General features: G+C 41.5%; 1 protein-coding gene across 1 annotated transcript in view; it reads right to left on the bottom strand.

Moving 5' to 3' along the window:
• Positions 1-21,989, bottom strand: part of Fbn2 (fibrillin 2) — a 208,441-nt gene that overhangs the window by 31,190 nt on the left and 155,262 nt on the right. The window contains exons 34-48 of the mRNA XM_034518514.2: positions 21,214-21,339; positions 17,830-17,952; positions 16,800-16,922; positions 14,484-14,645; positions 13,708-13,776; positions 13,116-13,241; positions 11,992-12,117; positions 11,291-11,443; positions 8,417-8,485; positions 6,898-7,023; positions 6,601-6,726; positions 5,982-6,107; positions 3,470-3,586; positions 2,271-2,399; positions 1,734-1,853 (exon numbers count right to left, since the gene is read on the bottom strand). Of these exons, the coding sequence (XP_034374405.1) occupies positions 1,734-1,853; positions 2,271-2,399; positions 3,470-3,586; positions 5,982-6,107; positions 6,601-6,726; positions 6,898-7,023; positions 8,417-8,485; positions 11,291-11,443; positions 11,992-12,117; positions 13,116-13,241; positions 13,708-13,776; positions 14,484-14,645; positions 16,800-16,922; positions 17,830-17,952; positions 21,214-21,339 (1,821 nt within the window). The remainder of the gene's footprint in view (positions 1-1,733; positions 1,854-2,270; positions 2,400-3,469; positions 3,587-5,981; positions 6,108-6,600; positions 6,727-6,897; positions 7,024-8,416; positions 8,486-11,290; positions 11,444-11,991; positions 12,118-13,115; positions 13,242-13,707; positions 13,777-14,483; positions 14,646-16,799; positions 16,923-17,829; positions 17,953-21,213; positions 21,340-21,989) is intronic.

Raw genomic sequence — 21,989 nt, 5'->3', positions numbered from 1 at the left:
TATGAATGAAATGTAAACTCAATCATAGATGTGGGTGCTTTCAACAAGACAGAGGTACCTATGATGCTGTGCTGCATAAACACACACACATTTCTATTCCCACACCACTAGCTTCTGTGCAGCTGCTGTGATCACTCCATACAAGGATGGGCACGGATACAATGAAGAACCAAAATTGAGTGTGAAGACCAAAACTGATGGCTCACTGGGTAGAGACACTCATTGTACAAACACGAAGACCCAAGTTTAAACCCCCAGAATGTACTTTAAAGACTGGGGTAGGTCACGTGTGACTGTGTAGCCCCAGTACTAAGAAGTAGAGACAGGAGGATGGCCAGGGCTAGCTGCTTGTGAGCTTCTCTCCAGTTTCAATGAGTTTCAAGGGAATAAGGGCACTAGCACCTGTACATATGCATGGATATACACACACTATGCACACATACACCCCCCCACACAAATATACAATATACAACAAGTACATACTATCCATCATGCACACACATAGCATACACTATACACACATATAGATACACACACATACTACATACACACACACATATACTTGCTATACATGAGTTCCGTCCACACACATACCACACCACATACACAGACTTATACACTGCACTATACTACACACACACACACACACCATTATTGTGGTTAATACTGCTAGTTTTAAAGAAAGGGATTGATGGACTACGGAATTTCTTTGTTACTTTGCTGTAAAACCATCCGTGTATACACATACACAAATAAAAATTCCTCTTCCATATCCCCCAAACAAAATTTAACAAAATGGCACAGATAATCTTAAGCTTTTAAGAAACTTTTTACCAAGTTGATTTGACTATTTGACTATGTTTTTATTATTTTGTTTAGTAGAATAATATCAAATCTTATAATAAACTCTATATATTAACCAGAACGACTAGGGATACCCATAATATCTAATCTGTGTTGGTGTGAAGCACAGTTCAGCTCTGTGAAGTCCACAGCCCTTTTCACTTTGCAACTGCCTTGAATATGAACATCAGAGCTATTTATCTTTAGGATCTAGCCAAGGGTGACAGAATGAAAACCTCAGAGACAAACACACCCTTTGTGATCCTTTCCTGTTAGCAAAGTCTCATTTAGATGCTGCTGCTTCCAATGTCAGTCACATGAATAAAACCCAAAATGAAGTGTGCTGTGCAGAGGTTGCCCTCATCATGTCTGCCAGGCATTCTGAGACCCCACTGTGGGGCTGAACAGTGTTCTGTGCTGGCAGCTTCAGTAGAAGATACCAGCTATCCAAAAGGATTAATATTTTCTGTTTTTGTATAAGTAACACCTTCCCAAGAGGGAAGATATTGAGAACCATCAAGGTTTCTGCTTCAGTTTTTCAGGAGGCTGGACACCTTTAATAACTATTTTAAAACCATGTGCCAAAGATTACATTGTAGACATTTTTAAAATGTAGTGGATAGTCTTTCCTGACATTCAGAACACAGCTACAGAGTGTGACGAAAATCCCCCCACTAGCAGTAAGACTTCTGCTGATGCAAACAAGCCCACATCCCTAAGCTGCCAACCCAACCATTTCTGGTGGTTCAAGAAAACAGATGCAGGCAGCTATGTGTCTAACCCCCGAGGCCAGCATGTGCACAGTGGCTTGGGCTGGTGTTTCCACAAAGCCTGTACTAACCCTTTTTCTCCCTTGCACCTCATGACCTCAGAATGAACCCAAGCCTCACCAATGCAATTTTCACTTTTCACTTCATATCCTGGGGGACAGATGCACCTGAAGGATCCCTCCAAATTCTGACAGGTCCCAGGAGAGCAGGAACCAGGAAGAGCGACACATTCATTAGTATCTATAAAGAGAAAGAAGACCGAAAAGAAAAAAAAATGTAACCCAGACAGGAGACAATCATTGAAGACATCTGTCTGCTAAATGACAGTAACAGATTCATTCCACTTGGGCCCTCTGATCTGCTGGGTCACCATGGACAAAGACACCCTGTCACTCCTCCGATATCGATATCGTAGCTGGGTCATAAGGCTGTTAATTCTTAAGATTTGTTTCTTTATGTACATTTATCTCTGAGACATAGCCTTAAGCACCGCTCCCAATGAAAACTCTCCCTATGATGTATTCCCAGCAGGCAGTTAATACCCTGACACAGGTCATGGCAGTCATGTGGTCTGATGATAAAGTATAGATAGACAAGCTGGGTATGCCTGTGGAGGTTCATATTGTCTCATCAAGATGAGTGGCTTCAGTTCCTTACCGATACAGTTTTTGCCGTCTGGAGTAAGTTCATAACCCTCGTTGCACAGACACTTGAAGGAGCCGATTTCATTGAAGCACCGCCCATTTCTGCACACCTGGCCAAAAAATGAGCTGCACTCGTCTATGTCTGCAAACAGAGAGGAGTCAGTGCTTCAGAGGGAGCGTCTACATGGTACCATCTCATATTAGCGGAAGCTTGTGGACACACTTGTTGGAACACATTTATAAAAAAGTCTATACTGCACTCTAATAACAGAAAAGACAATGGCGCATGTTTTAAAGGACTGAATCCCTAACGGGAACACAGAAGGCCTCCTCTTTTTCAAGGGCGTGAACTATAATTTAGACGTTTATAAACAGGTAAAATTTTATGGGTTTAAGGTGAATCTTTCCATTCTTTTTCTTAGTTGGAAAGCATTTCTTTTGTCAGAGGAGAAAGGACTGTGGAATGTAACCCAACTGAGTAAGTTGCAGATCTTTTACCTGTACATAAGGATCCTACACAAATGACAAAGGGAATAGACCTGCGTTACTCTTTTTCTTATATTTATTCTACCTCCTTGGGGAACCTCCCCAGCATCAGTTCCACATCCAACTGTATGTCACAGTGAGGCAAAAGCTGAAATCCTGTACCGGGAACAGGTGCTGTTTGAGAGCTCATCTCAAAACCTGTTTGCTGTGCTGTGTGTGTGTGTGCATGTGCCTCTGTGTGTGCGTGCGTGTGCGTGTGTGTGTGTGTGTGCATACAGGCTTTTGAAGCTGATAGACAAGGGAATTTTAAGACACAGACACACGTGTATGTAGAAATCTGCAGAGGCTCAAGTGTAGATTAGGAATGAAGTCATACAACATGTGAGGTAACATGGGAATGAGAGAGGGTCCCTCTCTGTCTCACCAAGAGGGGACAGAGAACCTAAACTATGAATCAGTCTTGATCCACTTACTGGCATTGCAGTGACTGTTTGCCCTGACAGACTGGATTTTTAGGAAGGGCCAGAAACAGTACACAGCCTGGAGATTCCTGAGGGCAACCAAGGGCTGGAGGCAACTGGAGGGCTGGCAGTGGCTTTGCCTATTTTCCCGCACGTGTGCAAGTTCAACGGCAAAAGTCGCCTGTGCTCTTGGTTTTATTTTTTTATTTCAGCACATTCTGTAGGGATCAAGGAGGACTGAGGACAAGCAGACAGAAAGACTTACCTAGGCAATCGTTGTTGTGAGTGAGCTCGAACCCAGGGTAGCACAGACAGTTGTAGGATCCAACAGTGTTCTTACAAGTCCCGTTTCCGCATGGGTGCCGCTCACACTCGTCGACATCTACCAAGAAGAACTCAACTTTTACCTAGAACGGGTTACTCACCTTGAACATTTTCTTGCCCCCACTACTTATTACTTAGACCCCCCTCAGGATAGTGCAGGGACCCATGTTTATTCCATAAAAATAAGAATGTGAAAAGGGGAGACAAATCAAACCTACAAACAGGAAAGCTGTTTAATTTCTTATTGGTCTGTAACAATTCTTGGCAACACTGGTAGCGAAGCATGTCACTGGCAGAGAAGCTGCAGAGACAGGCTTGCTTGTCAAATGTGAAAGCATTATTAACACTCAGGCTTGCTTGTCAAATATGAATGCATTATTAACACTCATTAAAGAATTTATATATCTTGAGTTTATAGGGAAAATTTTAGTCCCTTTGATGAAATATTGAAATCCAAGTAGGAATTTGTTTAGAATTTAATCATAAGCTTTCCTGGAGTGAACAGTTAGCAAGGTTATCCTAGACAGGAGACAGAAGGCCTGAAAGGATTGGTTTCAGCACAGGATACCCCAAACCAAGTTCTCAGCACAAAGGAGACAAAGACCATGGAATAAGAGACAAAGACAGGAGATAGAGAAAGAAATGAGGGAGAAAGGAAGGGGAAGGGGAAGGGGAAGGGGAAGGGGAAGGGGAAGGGGAAGGGGAAGGGGAAGGGGAAGGGGAAGGGGAAGGGGAAGAAGGGGAAGAAGGGGAAGAAGGGGAAGGGGAAGGGGAAGAAGGGGAAGGGGAAGGGGAAGGGGAAGGGGAAGGGGAAGGGGAAGGGGAAGGGGAAGGGGAAGGGGAAGGGGAAGGGGAAGGGGAAGGGGAAGGGGAAGGGGAAGGGGAAGGGGAAGGGGAAGGGGAAGGAAAATTTGTTCGGGAGCAGGACAAAGGACTCCTCTTATAGAGAGGAGACAGACTGTGGCCCATAGACAAATGGTGGGTGGTGGTTTATGAAGGTAAAAGAGGAAATCCATGTTAGGATGCAGGGATTTATTTTGATTGGGAATGTTAATTAGGGTAGCCCAAAGCAGGCATTTGATTGCCTGACTTCAATACTTAGAAAGCTAGACCTTGGAAGTCAGCCTCAGGAGGAGGAAGTGGCCAAATAAGGAAACTTGGTAGCTAGCTTTAGGAATGCAATCTAACAGTTTTTAGCAAGGCAGAGGGGATCAGGAAGGACAAGGCCTGCCAGAGCCATAGTTGTCATTCGTGGACTGGCTAGAGTCCCTTTAAGACCTTTGTGCTGGGAGGCCAGCCTGCAGAGCCACCATACAAGGAGAAGACACAGCTCCTTAGAAGGAGAGCTGTGGCCTGAAGGTCTGAGGATCTGACTGACTTTTATCATGGAAAGGACTGCTAATATAGGGGCGGATTTTTCCCATATGAATTTCTGAGTGATAAATATCACAGATTTGGGTGGTAGAAGATTATACTCTCTGGAAGAGTAGAGAAGGAGACCTCTGTGTCTCTTGTAAGCAAGCAGTCCTACAATGTCCATGCAGAGGGGACCAGAACTTGTGAAATCCTTCACATAAGTACCAGTTAGAGATTCTCGCATCACTCTGGGGCAGCCCATGGTGGGAAGGTGCACTCAGGGAGCTGTGGGTAAACTGAGGCTCCCCCACATGCTCCTCATTTCACAGATAATTTGTGAAGGGAACGATTCCACACTGTTGAAACCTGGCTTTAACATTCACTTATCAAGAGTCTAGATAAGTCTAGAAAGCCCCGGCTTTCCACAGAGAGAACTGCTACATCTGAGTAACCAAGTTTTAAATCTAATTTTCCTCCCTCAAATATGAAGCACAGAGAGGAACTCTGGCAGAGGCCCAGGCCCCTGCTGACATCAGAGTCAGGGCATTCTGGCAGTCCCAGCTTCAGGGGATTCTCCCCATGTGCCTTTGGAAACATGGGAATCCACACTCTCATTTCATTTTCTAGCCATTATGTTGGCTATTGGGAATTAAGTTTAAAGACTGGTTATATTCACTTCTGCAATCACGTTAAGAGTTAAAGTTCAAATCAATGGTGTTAAACCCTGAGCTATATAAAAAGGATGTGCATTTGCACACGTGTTTATGTTAATACGGCCACCCTTACTACTCCTTTGCACTCTAAAATGCGCCATGTGGGTTATTTCCACCTAGCCCCACGTGTGCCTGAATGTACATCATACCATATGAACTTGTGGAGCAAAATGCTGAGAATTGTTGGACAGAAGAACCTACTATGGTATGTCTCTGCACAGAAGAACCTACTATGGTATGCCCCTGCTTGCCAATTTTACATCAAAGCCTTAAACTGTTTAGTGTGGCAGAGACATCGTAGTTGCTGAGGTCATGTGATGGTGCCATCATCTGTCCTTACATCCCAGTCTCACGTCACTCCCTGGCACAGAACACCCTTCTTACCCATGCACATGGTCTGGTCTTGAGAAGCCTTAAAGCCGTTGTTGCAGATGCACTGGTAACTTCCTTGCAAATCGACACACAGCCCATGACTGCAAACATTAGGAATTTCCAAACATTCATTGCGATCTAAACAGAAAAAAAAAAAAAAAAAAAAAAAGAAAGAAAGAAGGAAAGAAGGAAAGAAAGGAAAGAAAGGGACACATGTTATACATATCTGAGTTTTATTAAGATTCCTTTGTTTTGCACAGATGCATTTCTCTAACCTGGTATTAATTATTATAGACAGGCTGAGAATGTACCATTACAATAGCTGACTCAAAATAAGCAACTCTTTCAAAGTAAGTATCCAACCCTCCCTTTTCAGTCATGCAAGTTTTGTAGGTTGACTGGGACCTCAAGGATTCTATTTTATGCCAGGGAAATCCACCGAAGCAACCTCTTTTCTCAACAAACTAATCTGAAAGTTATGGTGGGAGTGTTTCAGCATGACAAATAGATTGAGTTAGACAGTCTTTTAAAGTCATCCTGAAAGTATGTTGTGGAGAGAAAGCAAAGGAGCCCTTTGAGAACATGGGACCCATGGATTGCTGTGGTTGGTGACTGCCAGCCTCTTGCTTACCTACACAGGCCCCGTTGGGGGAGAGTTTGAAGCCGGCCGCACACTCGCAGCGGTAGCTGCCCGGGCTGTTGATGCAGTCTGCATTGCGTTGGCACAGATTGTCACCATTGCTGCACTCGTCGATGTCTGCAAGAGCAACAGGTCCATAAACAACGGCTTACTATCGCTTTGGGGTCGCATGCATGTCCTCAGCTCTTAAAACACGACACAAGAGGCGGCACAAAACCAGAAGCCCACCTAAAAGCCACTTATAAATAGCAAAGGCTTTGGAGGATGGATGTATATTTCTCAGATTACCTTCACAGACCAAGAGAAGGTCGTTGTAACTGAAGCCTGTCGGGCATTCGCAGCGGAAGCTCCCGATCTGGTTGATGCACACGCCATTTGCACAGATGCCCGGAATCTCTTTACATTCGTCAATGTCTGAAATTGAACAGATTTGGCAAAATGCATGTGGTTCTGCTAAATGTCTTTACCATCTTACCTTGAAGTGATGCTATGTATAGCCTCAAATGAAAATACACACACTGTTCAAGTCAAATACAAACTGGCATAAACAGCCTTGTGGCTTCAGAAGAACTAGAGACCACAGAACAGTTAGTTTCCCTAAAGAGCTTTGGAACAGTGAAGGTGGTTGGTAAAACACAGCAAGTAACCTTAATGGCAATAAGGCAAAGTGACATAAGAGTCCCAACCACAAGTTCTGTCAGGTCACCCAAATAGCTGCCATTCCTCTGATAAAGCTATGCTTCCTTAAGTTCATGTATTTCATTATACACATGCTTAAGTATATTACTTCATAGAGACAAAATCATATTGCTTCAACTATGAAGAAAAAAAATAGCAACTGAAGTCAATTCAGAAGGAAGTAAGTTATCTGAAAAAGAATTCTGTAAATTCATAATGAGATCACACAAAGGGGATGATATAAAAATATACCACAACCTTAAGCTCTACTTTTGAAAAGAGTAACGAGCAATTAAAATAAGGTGCAGGGCTGGAGAGGTGGTCCAGTCTGTTAGTGCTTGCCACATAAGCATAAGGACCTGGCTTTGGATCCCCAGCATCTGCATAAAAGTCGGACACACTGGCATTTATCTGTAATCCCAGGGCTTAGAGGGTCATGTTGGAAAGGGTACATCCCACGAGCTCCTGGCCAGCCTGCCTAGCTGAATAAGGGACCTTTAGATTCAGTGAGAAACCCTGTTTTAGAAAATAGTGTGGAGATGGATGAGGGAAGACATCAGGTGTCAGTCTTCGGCTTTTAATAAATATATACATATGTATACACACACACAAACATACACACACACACACACTCACACACACACACACTCACTCACACACACACACTCACACACACACTCACACACACACATACACACACACTCACATACACACCACGAGGCATATCCATCACCTCCAATACACAAATGAGGTAGATTACTCAACCATGTAAAACAATAGGCATGACAAAGGAAATTCACATTTTTGCATGGTATGCATGGAATCTTTGGACTGCCAAGTAATTATCACAATTTAATTGCTAGGCTATGCTAATAGAATATAATAATTTTATTAATACTTTGTCAACGCATATAAGCATGGTTCTTGGTTTATTAACTAATCACATTAGCCTGGAATCCAGATCGTTTGATTTTTGTGGTACTGTCGTATTGAGACACATGAGTATAAAATATAATGTATATGAATATGTTTACATATGTGTATATATATATATATATATATATATATATATATGTATATATATATATACATATATGTACATTCCCAAATACAATGGGGACAGACTCACCAACTGCTTTTCCTGTGTGAATGTCAAAGGTGAATCCAGGAATATTTCCACATATAGTTTTAAAGTCAGCTGTAGAACAGACACATTTAAAATATCTTTATGTCATTATTTTCATCAACAAGAACATTGCTATATTATTCACAGACAGTCTTGAATTATAGTCATCTGCATTTGGTAACAATGTCTGCTTCTGCAAAGGGATGGTCTGGGCATTCTCTGCCATTAACTTTTTATTGATCTGATAGCAGGAGTTAAGCAACATATTTAAAAAGGCAATTAAATTTTTTCCCTTATGATAAAAAGGCTTTAATGATGGTCCAATCTGGGCTGCTGAGATGGTTCAGGGGTAGAAGCTCTTAATGAGCAAGCCTGACAACACAAGGGGGAACCCTGCAACCCACATACAAGTTATACAATATACAAGTTATTTAGCTATTTATGTAATATACAATTATTGACAAACTGTGAAGTTAAAAAAGGCTGTGATTGCCCAAGGCACCAATGTGTGGAGCAAAAGGTTTTTGATGGCTGTTACAACACAAGTATGTACAACTCCACAGACTATAGGTAAAAAAGGAGATGGCATGTGATTCAAAATGCCATCAATATGAGACACTTGCTCAATTCAATGATTTCTAGTGGCCACTTTCAGGTCAGTCTATCTATCTATCTATCTATCTATCTATCTATCTATCATCTATCTATATCTTCTATCATCATTCTATCTAAGATTTATCATCTACCTATATCATCTATATACTATCAGACACTTATCTATGATCTATCTATATCCTCTATCTACCCACCCATCATCTATCTATCTATCTATCTATCCATCCATCCATCCATCCATCCATCCATCATCTCAGCTCATCAGATAGTGTGGCTTGCACACGGACTAGCCCCTGCTGCTGTTGATGTTCTCATCTTCCAGAGGAGTCATCAGAAAGAGTAAATGCCCTGCTTGGGTTACACAAGTGTCAGGGCTTTGATGCACATACAGACCAGTCTCCCAAACCTAAGCCCTTCATTTCCTTTCACTGGAAAAAGAATGACGTTTATTTTCCCAAACCAGTAATCTTGGACTTGGACTTATGGAGCTTTATAATTGAGAAGGGTAAGACTTCCTCTTATGGAACACAGATGGCAAGAGAAGGCTAAACACACCCATCAAAGCTGCCTTGTTGTGGAGCTGAAGTGCCCCTGTCCAACTCACTCTTTGAAGGCCTGGCTGCTTGCTCTACAAAGCTGCTACTTTAAGGCTGTGGCACATTCAGAGGTTGGATACACTGGGTGGAAGTCAGCCAGGAGGGGTTGTCTTTAGAGGTAATACCTGCTTCTGGCTCTTGCCTTTGTCTTCTGCCTCCTGGTCTACATCCTGTGCACAAGCTGGTGCTTTAAGCTTCTGCTACTCTGGACCAAACTGCTCTGCTTGGCTTTTGCCCACATGATGGGTTGTGACTTTCAGAAACCATGAGCCAAAATAAATCTGTCATCTCCAAGATGGGTCCATCGGGTATTTCATCACAGTGACAAGAAAAGTTATCCACACCTCTCTCCTTGAACTCATCTTAGCATCCTCATAACTGAAGTGTTTGAATGTATGCCGTGTCAATATTGGTGACACATGCACAATCAGCTTCTCAACTATCCTCTCTTTTCAACTTCAGGTATCTGTGACTATGACAAACGATCATTCTCTAGGCCACATAAGGTCTACACAAAGAGTAATTACAAGGCAAGCGGTTGCTATTCTGGTCTTCATGATGGCTCACTTTTTCTTTCAACGAAATTTTGATAGTGAAAAAATCTCCCATTGCTGGGCTGGAGACAGTGGTAAAGGGCACTGTCTGTTCTTCTGGCTTCCAGTTCCCAGCATTCACACAGCAGATCACAACCATCTATAACTCCAGTTCTTGGAGATTCAATGGCTCCTTCTGGCCTCAGCAGGTACCAGGCACAGAAATATATAAAGGAAAACACCCATGCACATACAATAATAAAATAATTTTAAAATGTAGTCATGTAAAGTTTCCTTCTGTTTTGTAGGGAAAACTGCACAAGGAACACATTAATGAGATGTTCTATGTAACTTATTTATGAAATACTTTTTAACATAGTTTTCAAGCAAAATTCATTAACAAATACTTTTCAAGCATGTTTCAAGAGTTAATTTAAACAACTATTATTGAAGTTGCTAGCTTTTAAGTTACTTTGCCAAAATATTATACCTTCCATGCTGAACACAGTGACAAACAGTAGTTTCTCAATAAATTCATTTGATGGATGGATGAATGGATGAATGAATGAATGAAGGAAGGGCCAGTCTTGCTTGATAATGATTATAAATAAATCAAAGCTATAAACTCTAACAATGATGCCTCTTTTCAAAATTTGGACATTATGGAAGACGTTTCAGAAGTTACTGTTAGGCTCCCACATGTCATTTGGGAAATTAAGCTTTTTGGATCTGGGCCTGAGCATCTCTGGCTACAGTACACACCCACTGTTACAGTGTATCATCTCTGACTGTGATACACACCCACTATTACAGTGTATCATCTCTGACTGTGGTACACACCCACTATTACAGTGTATCATCTCTGACTGTGATACACACCCACTGTTACAGTGTGTCATCTCTGACTGTGGTACACACCCACTGTTACAGTGTGTCATCTCTGACTGTGGTACACACCCACTGTTACAGTGTATCCTCTCTGACTTTGATACACACCCACTGTTACAGTGTGTCATCTCTGACTGTGGTACACACCCACTGTTACAGTGTGTCATCTCTGACTGTGGTACACACCCACTGTTACAGTGTATCACCGACAAAGCCTCCAGCTGAGTGTGGGCTGAAGCACTTACCTGTCCCTGGTGTTGGGCAGGGCTCGCAAGGTTTGTTCCAGGCTTTGCCCACGTTGTAAGTGCAGCAGCACATTCTCTTTGTCACGTTAAAAGGCAACTCGTTTTCACAAGTGGTCCCGTTATAACTTCTGTAGCAGAAGCTTTTCCTCATGTCTACGTGAAGAGAAATTTGTCAGTGAGGCAGCCAGAGCAGAGAGCTGCCGCGGTTAACCAACTTGTTCTCAGCCAGCTTTCCTGAGTGATACAATCCTGGAAAACATCTATCACGTTCATTGTTTTCAGATGGGGCATCTCTTGCTTTTAGGCAAGGCGTTTTATGGATAATTTTTCACAGGTGACAACATTTTGTTGCATATTTCCTTCTCTACTAAACTATCCACTTAATTGAAAAAATATTCACTAATTAATTGAAGTGATAAAAGAGGTAACTGTCGAATTTAAATGTTCTCTCATCTATACAGATGCATTTTTACAAACACGGAATCGGAATTGTTTAAGATCTGTAACTCTTAACGCTTGATTTTTTTTTTCTTGAACCTCAGATTTACAGAGCACTTCACAGGACTCTTAAATACTTCCTCAATCATAAAGATCTAGTTTCCATACTTTCTAGACCAGCAATTCTGAGAACGTTAGTGCGGCAGGTGCAAAGCCAGCAGCAACCTTGACTCGGGTCGTTAATCTCAGTGAGGGGTACTGACCCATACAGTTATGTCCTCCGTTGACTTGCATGTACTCGGGTGGGCAAATGCAAGTGTAATTTCCCAGGGTGTTGTAGCAGGTTCCAGGTCCGCATACGCCGGGATGGGCGAAGCATTCATCAATATCTACAACAGGCAAGAATGTCTAGGAGTTACGTTTGCTCTATGTATTTATATAGTATAGCCAATTAAACGGATCATAAGTGATTCCTTAACCTCATGTTTATAAGATTCAAAAATAAAAAAAAAAATAGCCCCAGAAGATGTGTTCATTTACATGCCACAAGTATGCACTTCTTTAAGGAAAAAAAAAAAAATAAAAAGCTCCTAACCCTAAAAATACTATGAATTACAAAAATAGACTAAAGAGAGAAATGAATTTCAAATTTGCCTCATGCCTGTATACATTTGCGGAAATCCACATTCTCCAAGAGGAATTTCTTTGAAGTCTGTTTTTTCCCCCTATGCCATTTGAACTAAATTTTAACAGCAACTTTAAACTGAATGCAGACTATGAGATCCTCCTTTCAAATTAGAAGTCTCTCACAGGTTCTCACTGCAGGGTAGCTACTGGTTCTTTTACTAACGACTTCAAAACTAAAGGTTGTAACAGAAGGAATAATGGTACATTCCTAATGTTCTTCTGTAGAGGCAGCCTCTCCTTCCACACAAACACTGACGTTATACTGCTAGCCAGAACTTGAAGCAATAACAGTCCCCTAAAAATAAAATTATAACTGGTATGTGACAAGAGTTGGGGAGAGAAAGAGTTTGTACAACATTCCAACTTCTTTATATTATATTCAACATTTAGGAATTATTAATCAATATTAACTTACAGTCACATTTAAGTTCGCCTGTTCCTACTTAAAGTTATTGTCCATGTTCACTACCTTTGTATTATAATTCTATTTTCCATGTATGTTTCATCAAGCATCTTACTCAGAAAAACATTTTTTGTAAATCATTGCAAATGAGCCACAAACTGGATTTATCACTGTACAAATGAACGGCATTGCTCCAAACAGAAATAAAAGCTATAAACAGTCTCAACAGACCCCTCCCGAAGGATGCAGGAACACGAGGGGAGACACTGTGGTGGGGAACAGGCTGGGCTTCCTCACCTTCACATATGCGGGTTTCCTCGCTGAGGTAGTAACCCTGTGGGCACTCACACTGGAAACTCCCAAAAGTGTTGATGCAGTTTCCACCCTGGCAGAGCCCTGGTAACTCCTGACATTCGTCAATGTCTACAAGAGGAGACAGTCCATTAAAGATAAAAATCATGACCAAAAAAAGAGTCAATGTTGCAGCCTTCAAACACAACGTCTTGTATGGACCACAGACATCTGTGCACCTAAAGGAATGAATGCTCTTAGGTGCTGGGTTTATTCCGCCTGTGATTTTCTTGCCTTTGTTGCAGGCCTGCTGTTTTCTGAGAACAGTAATGGAAGCAAGCTGTGGGTAATTTGCTGGGGACAATGTAACAAGGGTTTCTCTGCACAACAACTGAACACCAGATGCTGGGGATGGAGCACTATTTCTTGGTCAAACTGTTGCTTAGCATGTGTGTGACAGACTGCCTACCTGCAGTTCTGCACATGAATCCTTCTGGCATTGCTTCGCAATGACTTTCATCCCAGGTCCCAGCTTCTCTCTAACTAGGCTATTTGTTTAGCTTATTTAAGTCTATATGACATCCGGTGATGGGCTTACCTTCTAAGATGATTGTGATGGGGTTCGGTCTAAAGCCTTCACCTCCGGGACACAGGGTATAGTACTCAGCTGCAAAACAATGGAGAGCAAGCGTTTGATTCTTGGATCCCAGACGTTGAGACAATCACTACCAAGCTCAAATCACACAGCCTCGGGGGTGTCTGTATTTTTTTGCGTCCTTTTAAACGCACTTTCAATAATGTATATCACATTTTATTCCAAAAGATCATTACTTCAATGACATGCAGTAGGATAACAAAAGTCATTTGTTTAGTTTAGTTTCTTTTAAAGCAAAAATACTTCCTTTTAGATAATTCATATCACAGATATTTTGGCAAGTAAATAAAAAAAATTGCCAGGAGTCTATATTACAAAGGTCTGAGTTCTGTACATATTAGAACACATGTTTTCTTTTAATGTGCTCTGTGACTGACTTCAGGATACACTCCACTTATGAACCTGAACTAACAATCTCCAAGAAGGACTGGAGACAGCCTTTATCTGTGACCCCATGTATAATCGATACTATGACCATTCAGATTGGATTGTGGTTGAGATGATTTTAAAAAAAAAAAAAGAGAGAGAAACAATAGAAAAAAATAGAAAGGACAGAAATGAAATTCCTTTTCCATAAAACACTCTTGGCGGATTTCAGGATAACCATTGACAACAGTCTAAGGCCGCCCCTCCCACTGCCCTCAGTCCAGGAATACAATAGCAACTTGTTTCTAGATCCCGGAACAGAAGTGTTTCCTTCCTTTTTGTTCCATACTTACTGCTGTTTACAGGGGGACAAGTCTCGCAGGGGTTTCCCCAGGCCTTCCCCAGGGAGCAGCAGCAGGAGGAGCGACTGACGCCCACCCCGACCTCTGTGTTGCAGGACAGACTCCCGTCTCCTCGAGGACCAAACTTCAGGTAACAGTTGCCCACACGGTTGTCTGCAGAGCAACAGAAAAGCTTAAAAGTGGTCCCTGTTGTGGGGAGAAACCCCCAGGAAGACATTTAAAGGACAAAGTTCAAGATTTTGCATGCTGACAGGGAAGGTACATCCTAATTCCTATCACAATACAATCTTTTGCTATAAACTCCAGCTTTTAAATGTCACATCTTTCGCTATAAACTCCGGCTTTTAAATGTCACAAGATCAAGTCAGCCGTAAGAGATGGTGACAAGCAGCAGTCACTAGAAACCACAGAATGATTTCCATATTTTAGCGGTACAAACAAGACAGCAGGCGGTTCTTATTTGGGGGCACTCTGGACATTTCAAGTAGTGTGACTAGAAGAGAAACTGGGGTATTACTAATTGGCATCATGAGTTTGTGAAGAAACAAAGACACACCTCAGATATATTCAAATGTAACTACATCTGTAGTTACATTTAGTTACATGTTAGTACTCTCAGTCTGCCTTTTCACCTGCACTTTCCAATGGTTTTATTTTAATCTTCACTGTGACATTTGCAGATTGTTCAGAGTCTATCAAACTGCCTGTCTTTTTATATTTACAGTTTTCATCTTGTCCCCTGGCTTTAGACAGTACTTCTCCCCCTGACCCCACCCATGACTTCAAGTTCAAAATTCTTTCACCTCTCTTCTGAGTTCTAAACCTTTCTGCTTACTTCTTTCTTAGTTGTTTCCAAGTCAATACACCCAACAACCAAACTGGATCCTCCTCTCTCTGTTCTACTTCTCCCCTGGCTTGGGGATTTCCAGTCGATGGAACTTTCCACTTTGTTCAGCTGTCCAGCCTCGTTGCCATTTCTAACCCTTTGCTCCCATCCCCCTTTCACACCAGTAATAAAAAGGCTTGATAACTTTATCGTCAAGATGCATCTGACGACTGACGTCACCGCTGCCTTCCCCCGCTTAGCCTGAATTCCAAATATCAGCATGTTTTAAAACCTAGATTATTGCAATGGTTTCCTAACTCATATCTCAGCTTCCATCTTTGGCCCAAGTCCAGTCTGTTTTTTTTTTTTTTTTTTTTTTTTTTTTTTCTTTGCCTTTGTAGCCAAAGTAATTCTTTAGAAGAACTGTTTTGGGCCAGGCCACCCCCAAGAGGTCTCATCCTAACCAGAGTATTTTGAAAGTTTTTATGAGTCCACAAAGTACCTTTCACTTCTGGCTGCACACAGCACAGCCATCTGGCTGCTTCTCATTGTTAAGACTTCATTTGTTCTGGTTGCCAAATCTTGGGTACAGAGAATTGAGTTAACTCAAGGGCCCTCCTCTGTTAGGTTTGAATTCATTCAACATTCCTTTCTTTCTTTTTCCCTTTTTCGAATCTTTTTTTCTCTATTCCTGTTTTGCTTTCCCTGACGGACCATTCCAATGACCTGCTAGTAGCTTTTGCATGTGCTCTCATAAAAATGAATTTAAAGCGTCCATTTAAAATTTCAATAAATGACATTTTTGTCATGTATCTGAGATTTAGTGTCTAATCCCACTTGCTCCGTGGACAAGTGGTGTATGAATTCTATGCTATCCAACTGCTTATAATTCTTGTTTGTTTTGAGATGAGGTTCTACTCTGCAGCATAGGCTAGACTCAAATACACAATCCTCCTGCCTCAGCTTCATGATGAAGTTGGGTTACATTTTAAAAAATCTGTATGGTTTATTAAATTGTTTTTTTTAAATCTGTTATCACCACGAATCTTACACACATCTATGAAAGAGTCAGTGTGTTGATATCTTTAGCATATGAAACCAGACAGAAATTTATGGTTCCTAGGTTCTTCAGAAGTAAAGACCAATGTTCTTCAACATCTGCGTTCAATGGATCCTTTTTAATGTTTCAAAATACTTTTTTAAAATAAAGCTTATAAAAGAGCAAATCTATACTGAAAGAAATCATTGATTGTACTTAGTACTTAGTCATTACTCATGCAACCGTCTACCATCTCCTTCCTTGGTTTTGTACTCAAAATTGTCCTTTGCATCACACTTGGAATCATAGAGACTGTTTCTTAAGGGAACAGTCTGCTCTTCTTTAGACGAATTACAGCGAAGACACATTATAGTTCATTGTCAAGGGAGTTTAAATAGTCAATTCTATATGATCCTATTTCTTTCATGTAGCTTTCACTTACCAACGCAACCCACGCCAGTGGGGTTCAGCTGGAAGTCAGGCGGGCAGTTACACTCATAGCGACCAGGCGTGTTCACACATAGGCCATTGACACAGTTTATGGGATCTGCACACTCATCGATGTCTGTGAACATTTAAGATGCCCATGTTAACCTCTTTACTTCGATATACATAATGCTATTCCAAGGCATTGAGTGGACCTTTTCCCCAAGTTATGAAAGATCACTGTGAAGGACTCAGCTAAGTGACGATTAAGATTTGTCATAAACTCAAAATAGGTTCTGTAATGGTAAGGATTTTATGTATGCGTGGTGCATGAATGCATGGTGCATCTCTGTCTCTCTGTCTCTGCCTGTCTCTGTCTCTGTCTCTCTCTGTGTGTGTGTGTGTGTGTGTGTTTTTGTGTGTATGTGTTTGCAGAGTGTAGAGGGCAGCAACAGGCTCTGCTATACAGCCCTGACTCACCTGAAATTCACTCTCTGAAAAGTCCTGGGACTCATAGAAAATTATTTTTAACAATAGATATTTTTAACAATGTCATTTAATATCCTATTATACAAGCAATAACTAAAAGTTGCAATTCTAAGGAAGAAAAATTATCTGCTTAAAAAAAGAGAAGAGAATCCAGTAAGAAGCCTCACAGGTTTAGAATTGCTATTCAGCCATACAGAAGTTCACTGAGAGGCATAGACCATGGTTCTAGTTAATTTTGGTATGAGATGGCTTTTATTGGCTAGGTTGTTTATAGTAAATTTTATAAAAAATAAGAATCATGATATCTATGTAAAAATTCACACATATACACACATAGGTGATTACTAGTTTTTGTTTTAAATAATGAAACTGCTTATCTAAACACAAATAAGTTTCAGAGGAGAAAGTAAATGTATCAGAGTGTACTTTTCTTTTTTTTTGGAAATATGCACAGCCTAATGTACAGATCATTCAAGAAAACTCTGAGATGTTTATATGTTTAGCATGGAACACTGGTGCCAAGCGATGAGAACACAGCTGATCCTGGCTGTCATTACCTGTGCAGTTTCCTCCTGTTCTGTCCAGTTCATAACCATCATCACAGATACAGTGAAACATCCCAGGCAGATTGTTACATGTTCCAAAGACACAGATATTTTGGAAGGAGCATTCATCAATATCTGAAGACAAAAAAAAAAGTCATCTCTTGTTTACACAGATGTTTAAATTTTTTAATATGTAACAATGAATTTTTCTAAATTCTCAGATACTTATAAGCAATAACATTTCCTCTATTTTTTCTAGACAAATAGTATAAATGGTAAATATATCGTATCCACAAGATAAGAAAAATATAAAACAAATTCTATTTTGCCTCAATGGATATCTTATACCGCTCCCCCCACTTCTACAGTGTTAGGGACCTAACAGAGATCCTCACATGCTAGGCAAGTGCTTTATCACTGAGCCACACTCCAGACCTCTGCATTTGTTATTATAACTGTTTGGACTACAATATACTCAAGTAGGAAGAACCAGTTTAGGCAGTATTAGCAAAATACTCAAATTAAACGCAAACCCATCAAATGATTGAAGTTTTAAAAAGCAAAAACAAATGAAAGATTCTACATAATTAGGGCAAAGAGTACACATTTTAAAATTGGCAGGTTGAAATATGAAATTATGCAACACTAGATATTAAATACGCCGGTAAAAGGTTTTTAAGAATACTTTTAAGTTTTCGTTTATTTTATAATCTGACCTATTAGCACAAAATCATTTATGAACACTTAGAGAATACTGTTTCCCTATACCATGAAAATACACAGTTCAGTTCACTACCCATACATTTCTACATATTTTGTTAAAGTGCCTCTACTAACAGAGCTGGAGAGGTGGCTCAGCAGTTAGGACTGTACCACTCTTCCAGAGGACATGAGTTTGGTTCCTAGCAGCCACCCCGAGGGACTCACAACCACCTCTAAATCCAGCTTTAGGGATTTGATTCTGTCTTCTGGGCTCCATGAGCTCCCACACGCTCATCCACACATACCGTCCTACCGCACAACACACATACCCACATAATCAGAGATAAAACTCTAAAATGCATGTTTCCACTAAAATCAGAAATTCAGGGAATAAAGCTATTTCATGAGGCTGAGGACCCAGGGCAGTAAGTGTGAAGCTATCACTCTTGCATGCATGTGTAAGCAAAGGCACAACACAGAGTAGAAACAGACCTGTAGAAATAATGTGCTTGTGCCCACAAAAGAGGGTGGAGATTTTAACATGTAAACTGCCCAATAATTGAGAGAATGCAGCCCACCCATAACAATTTAGGCTAGATTAGCAAAGTCATTCTTTTTAAAGGAAATGATTTTTTAGGAATGATTTTTAAATGCTACATTTTATTTATTTATTTATTTATTTATTTATTTAGTGAGAGAGTGTATGTGCATTTGTGTGTGTGTGTGTATGTGTGTGCACGTGCACATGTTTGTGCATGTCATGGCTTGTGTGTGGAGGTGAGAGGATGATTTGTGAAAATCAGCTCTCTCTTTCTACCACAGGGGTCCCAGGGACAGACCCCGTGCCATCAGCCTTGTTAGCAAGCGCTTTGCTTGCCGAGCCATTTTTCAAGTTCCACAGACAAGCCATTTCAAACTGCTATTTTGAAACAGTTGTATCTTAGATTTAAAGGGGTCTTTTGGTCATTTAAAATAGTTACACTAATTTGTTTCAACCGTCTTAGGTTTAAGGTGTTGTTCAAGTTGTGTTCAATGTTCAGCTAATATTCAAATGTATCTTGTCTTTTGCTGGGACAAGAAAGCTCTCCTGTAGGGAGACAGAGCAATGATTTCCTCATGAAGGTTGCAACTAAACTGATGGAAGTCTATGGGTGGAGACAGAATGGTGTCTTCTTTTCACGCACACACTTTAGTCTTCAATGAGTAAAAGCTTTTTATCAAAAGCATCCCATTTATCCTAGTGTGGCATCTGTATAAGGGCAGGGTATGTAAAAACACTGCCTTGATACCATCAGTACTCAAAAATCCGAAGGATACAGAACATGTTGCTAACGAATCAGAAAAGAACGTCATCTTCCAATGTCCTCTATCCACCACGTGCAGGGATGCAATCCCTACTGCTGAATAGTTATGTAGTCCTCTCTGTTTCTCAAGCATAAGGTTTCTGTTTCAAAATAGCAGTTTCAAATGGCTTGTCTGTGGAACTTGAAAAATGGCCCAGCAAGTAAAGTGCTTGCTAACAAGGCTGATCGCATGGGGTCTGGGGTCTGTCCCTGGGACCCCCGTGGTGGAAGGAGAGAACTGGTTTCCACTTCTGGGGATGGGACAGAGTGAGGCTTGGCTCTGGGCTTCCCCGGAACAGTTTGTGTTTGGTTGATATTGGTGCTGCATTTGTACATCTGTGCTGGTCCTTGCCACTTCCTTCACACTATCATAGAGGAAGGGACTGAGATCTGTTTCATTTTATCGTCTGTGCCCTATCGTTAGCTTTAGGGGACAATGGAGAAGAGGAGGAGTCCAAGTTGAAGTTGGGGGGGGTCACCTAATTTTTAATATTTCTAGGGCTCGTGTGACTGACAAATTTTGTTGAAGCTCCATGGTCTCACAACAAAACTAACTTCATTCTTCATTCCTATTGTATTTTCCTATTGCATGTCGATGGCCCAAAGTACGTGTAATGTGAACTGAACCTCTAACTGGAGAGAGAGAGAATCCAGTGTCCCCCCTTTGGACAGATAGCATTCCGGACACTAAGGGGCATTTTTAGGAAAGAGAGAAAGAGTTGTTTTGCTTTACTCTGAGCAGAGGTGAAATAAGTCCTTGATGGAGAGACTCCGAGTCTCAGATGCACACACCACAGAGTCAAACACAAAAGGCAATGCCAGAGACAAGCGACTTAGACTGTGCTGAATGTGACAAACACCGACAGCTGAGGCAGGCAATGATTGATCGCCACTTAAAAATCGAAGAGGGGTGTTGCATGTCATTCCTTGAGTGACAGGTGAGGAAAAAAGGAAATTGTTTTGAATGGGGAGGAGGAGGAGGAGGAAGGGGAAGAAGAGGAGGAGAAGAAGAGGAAGAGGTGGAAGGGGAGGGGGGAGGAGGAAGAGGAAAAGGAAGAGGAGGGGAAGAAGAAGAAGAGGAGAGGAGAAGGAAGAAGAAGAGGGGAGGAAGAGGAGACAGGGCCAAACTTCCAACTATTGGCTCTTGGCCAGAAAAAATTCATAAGAGATGAAAGCCAGCCTCCTTCATTACTCATTCCACACAATAATCCATGCTTAAACGGGTAGCTTTTATATGTGTAGCATGTGCCGTGCAGTCTGCTTCCATGTGGAGCTGGTCCCAGCCTCCTCCGTGGTTTCCTTCGCTGTAGCTGATCCAACTGGAAAGTGAATTGGAAGCTTGGTGCCCCACCTTGGCAGGACCGGCTGTCTGAGGCTGGGGTGAAGCCCATCTCACACTCGCAGCGGTAAGCTCCCGGAACGTTCAGGCACTGGCCATTCTCGCAAAGGTTTATGTTTTCCGCACACTCGTCAACATCTGCAGAATAAGAAGACATCTCCGTTAAGTTCCAAGTTTCACCACATATTTTTTTTTCCCCAATGAAATCAGTTTTAGTGGCTGGAGTTGGTGTCCATTAATATGAAGCAACGGCTGACCCCAATCACTAGAGTTGGGATGTGTGGCCTGAGGTCAGAGATTAATAACTTGCAGTGAGAACACTCAGTTAGAATATATATTGATGGGGTTTCTCAGAATATATATTGATGGGGTTTCTCTCTGTTCTCCTTCATACTCATGGCTGAATCAGTTTTAAAGCAATGTAAGTGGAAATGACCAAGAGCTATGGAATTGCATCCATTCACATGGAATCTTAGCAATGCACCTTCCTGGTTTTCCTAGAGGAAGTGGCTTAAAGAAAATTAGAGACACCACAGAAACCAAGTTTCCTTTCTATCCCTGGCATCGGATTAAAATGACACAGGCAGACACTTTTCATAGGCCTTCCAGACGATTTACTTCATTCTCTGAAGCAGCCAAGAGAAGAAGGGCAGAAACCAGTGTTTACTGAACCAGGTGATGTGGCAGTTACCTGGCACGAGGCTTTCATCCAGTTCACCAGGCGCATCCGGGCTGACAGCAGCCAACAACAGAGCTGCAAGGGTACCCCTGAACCCTGTTCTGATGGC

This window comes from Arvicanthis niloticus, chromosome 14 (genome assembly GCF_011762505.2).
Source record: "Arvicanthis niloticus isolate mArvNil1 chromosome 14, mArvNil1.pat.X, whole genome shotgun sequence".
NCBI classification, from domain to species: Eukaryota; Metazoa; Chordata; class Mammalia; order Rodentia; family Muridae; genus Arvicanthis; species Arvicanthis niloticus.
The sequence above is the reverse complement of the archived record's forward strand: the minus strand, read 5'-3'. Positions and strand labels throughout refer to the sequence as shown.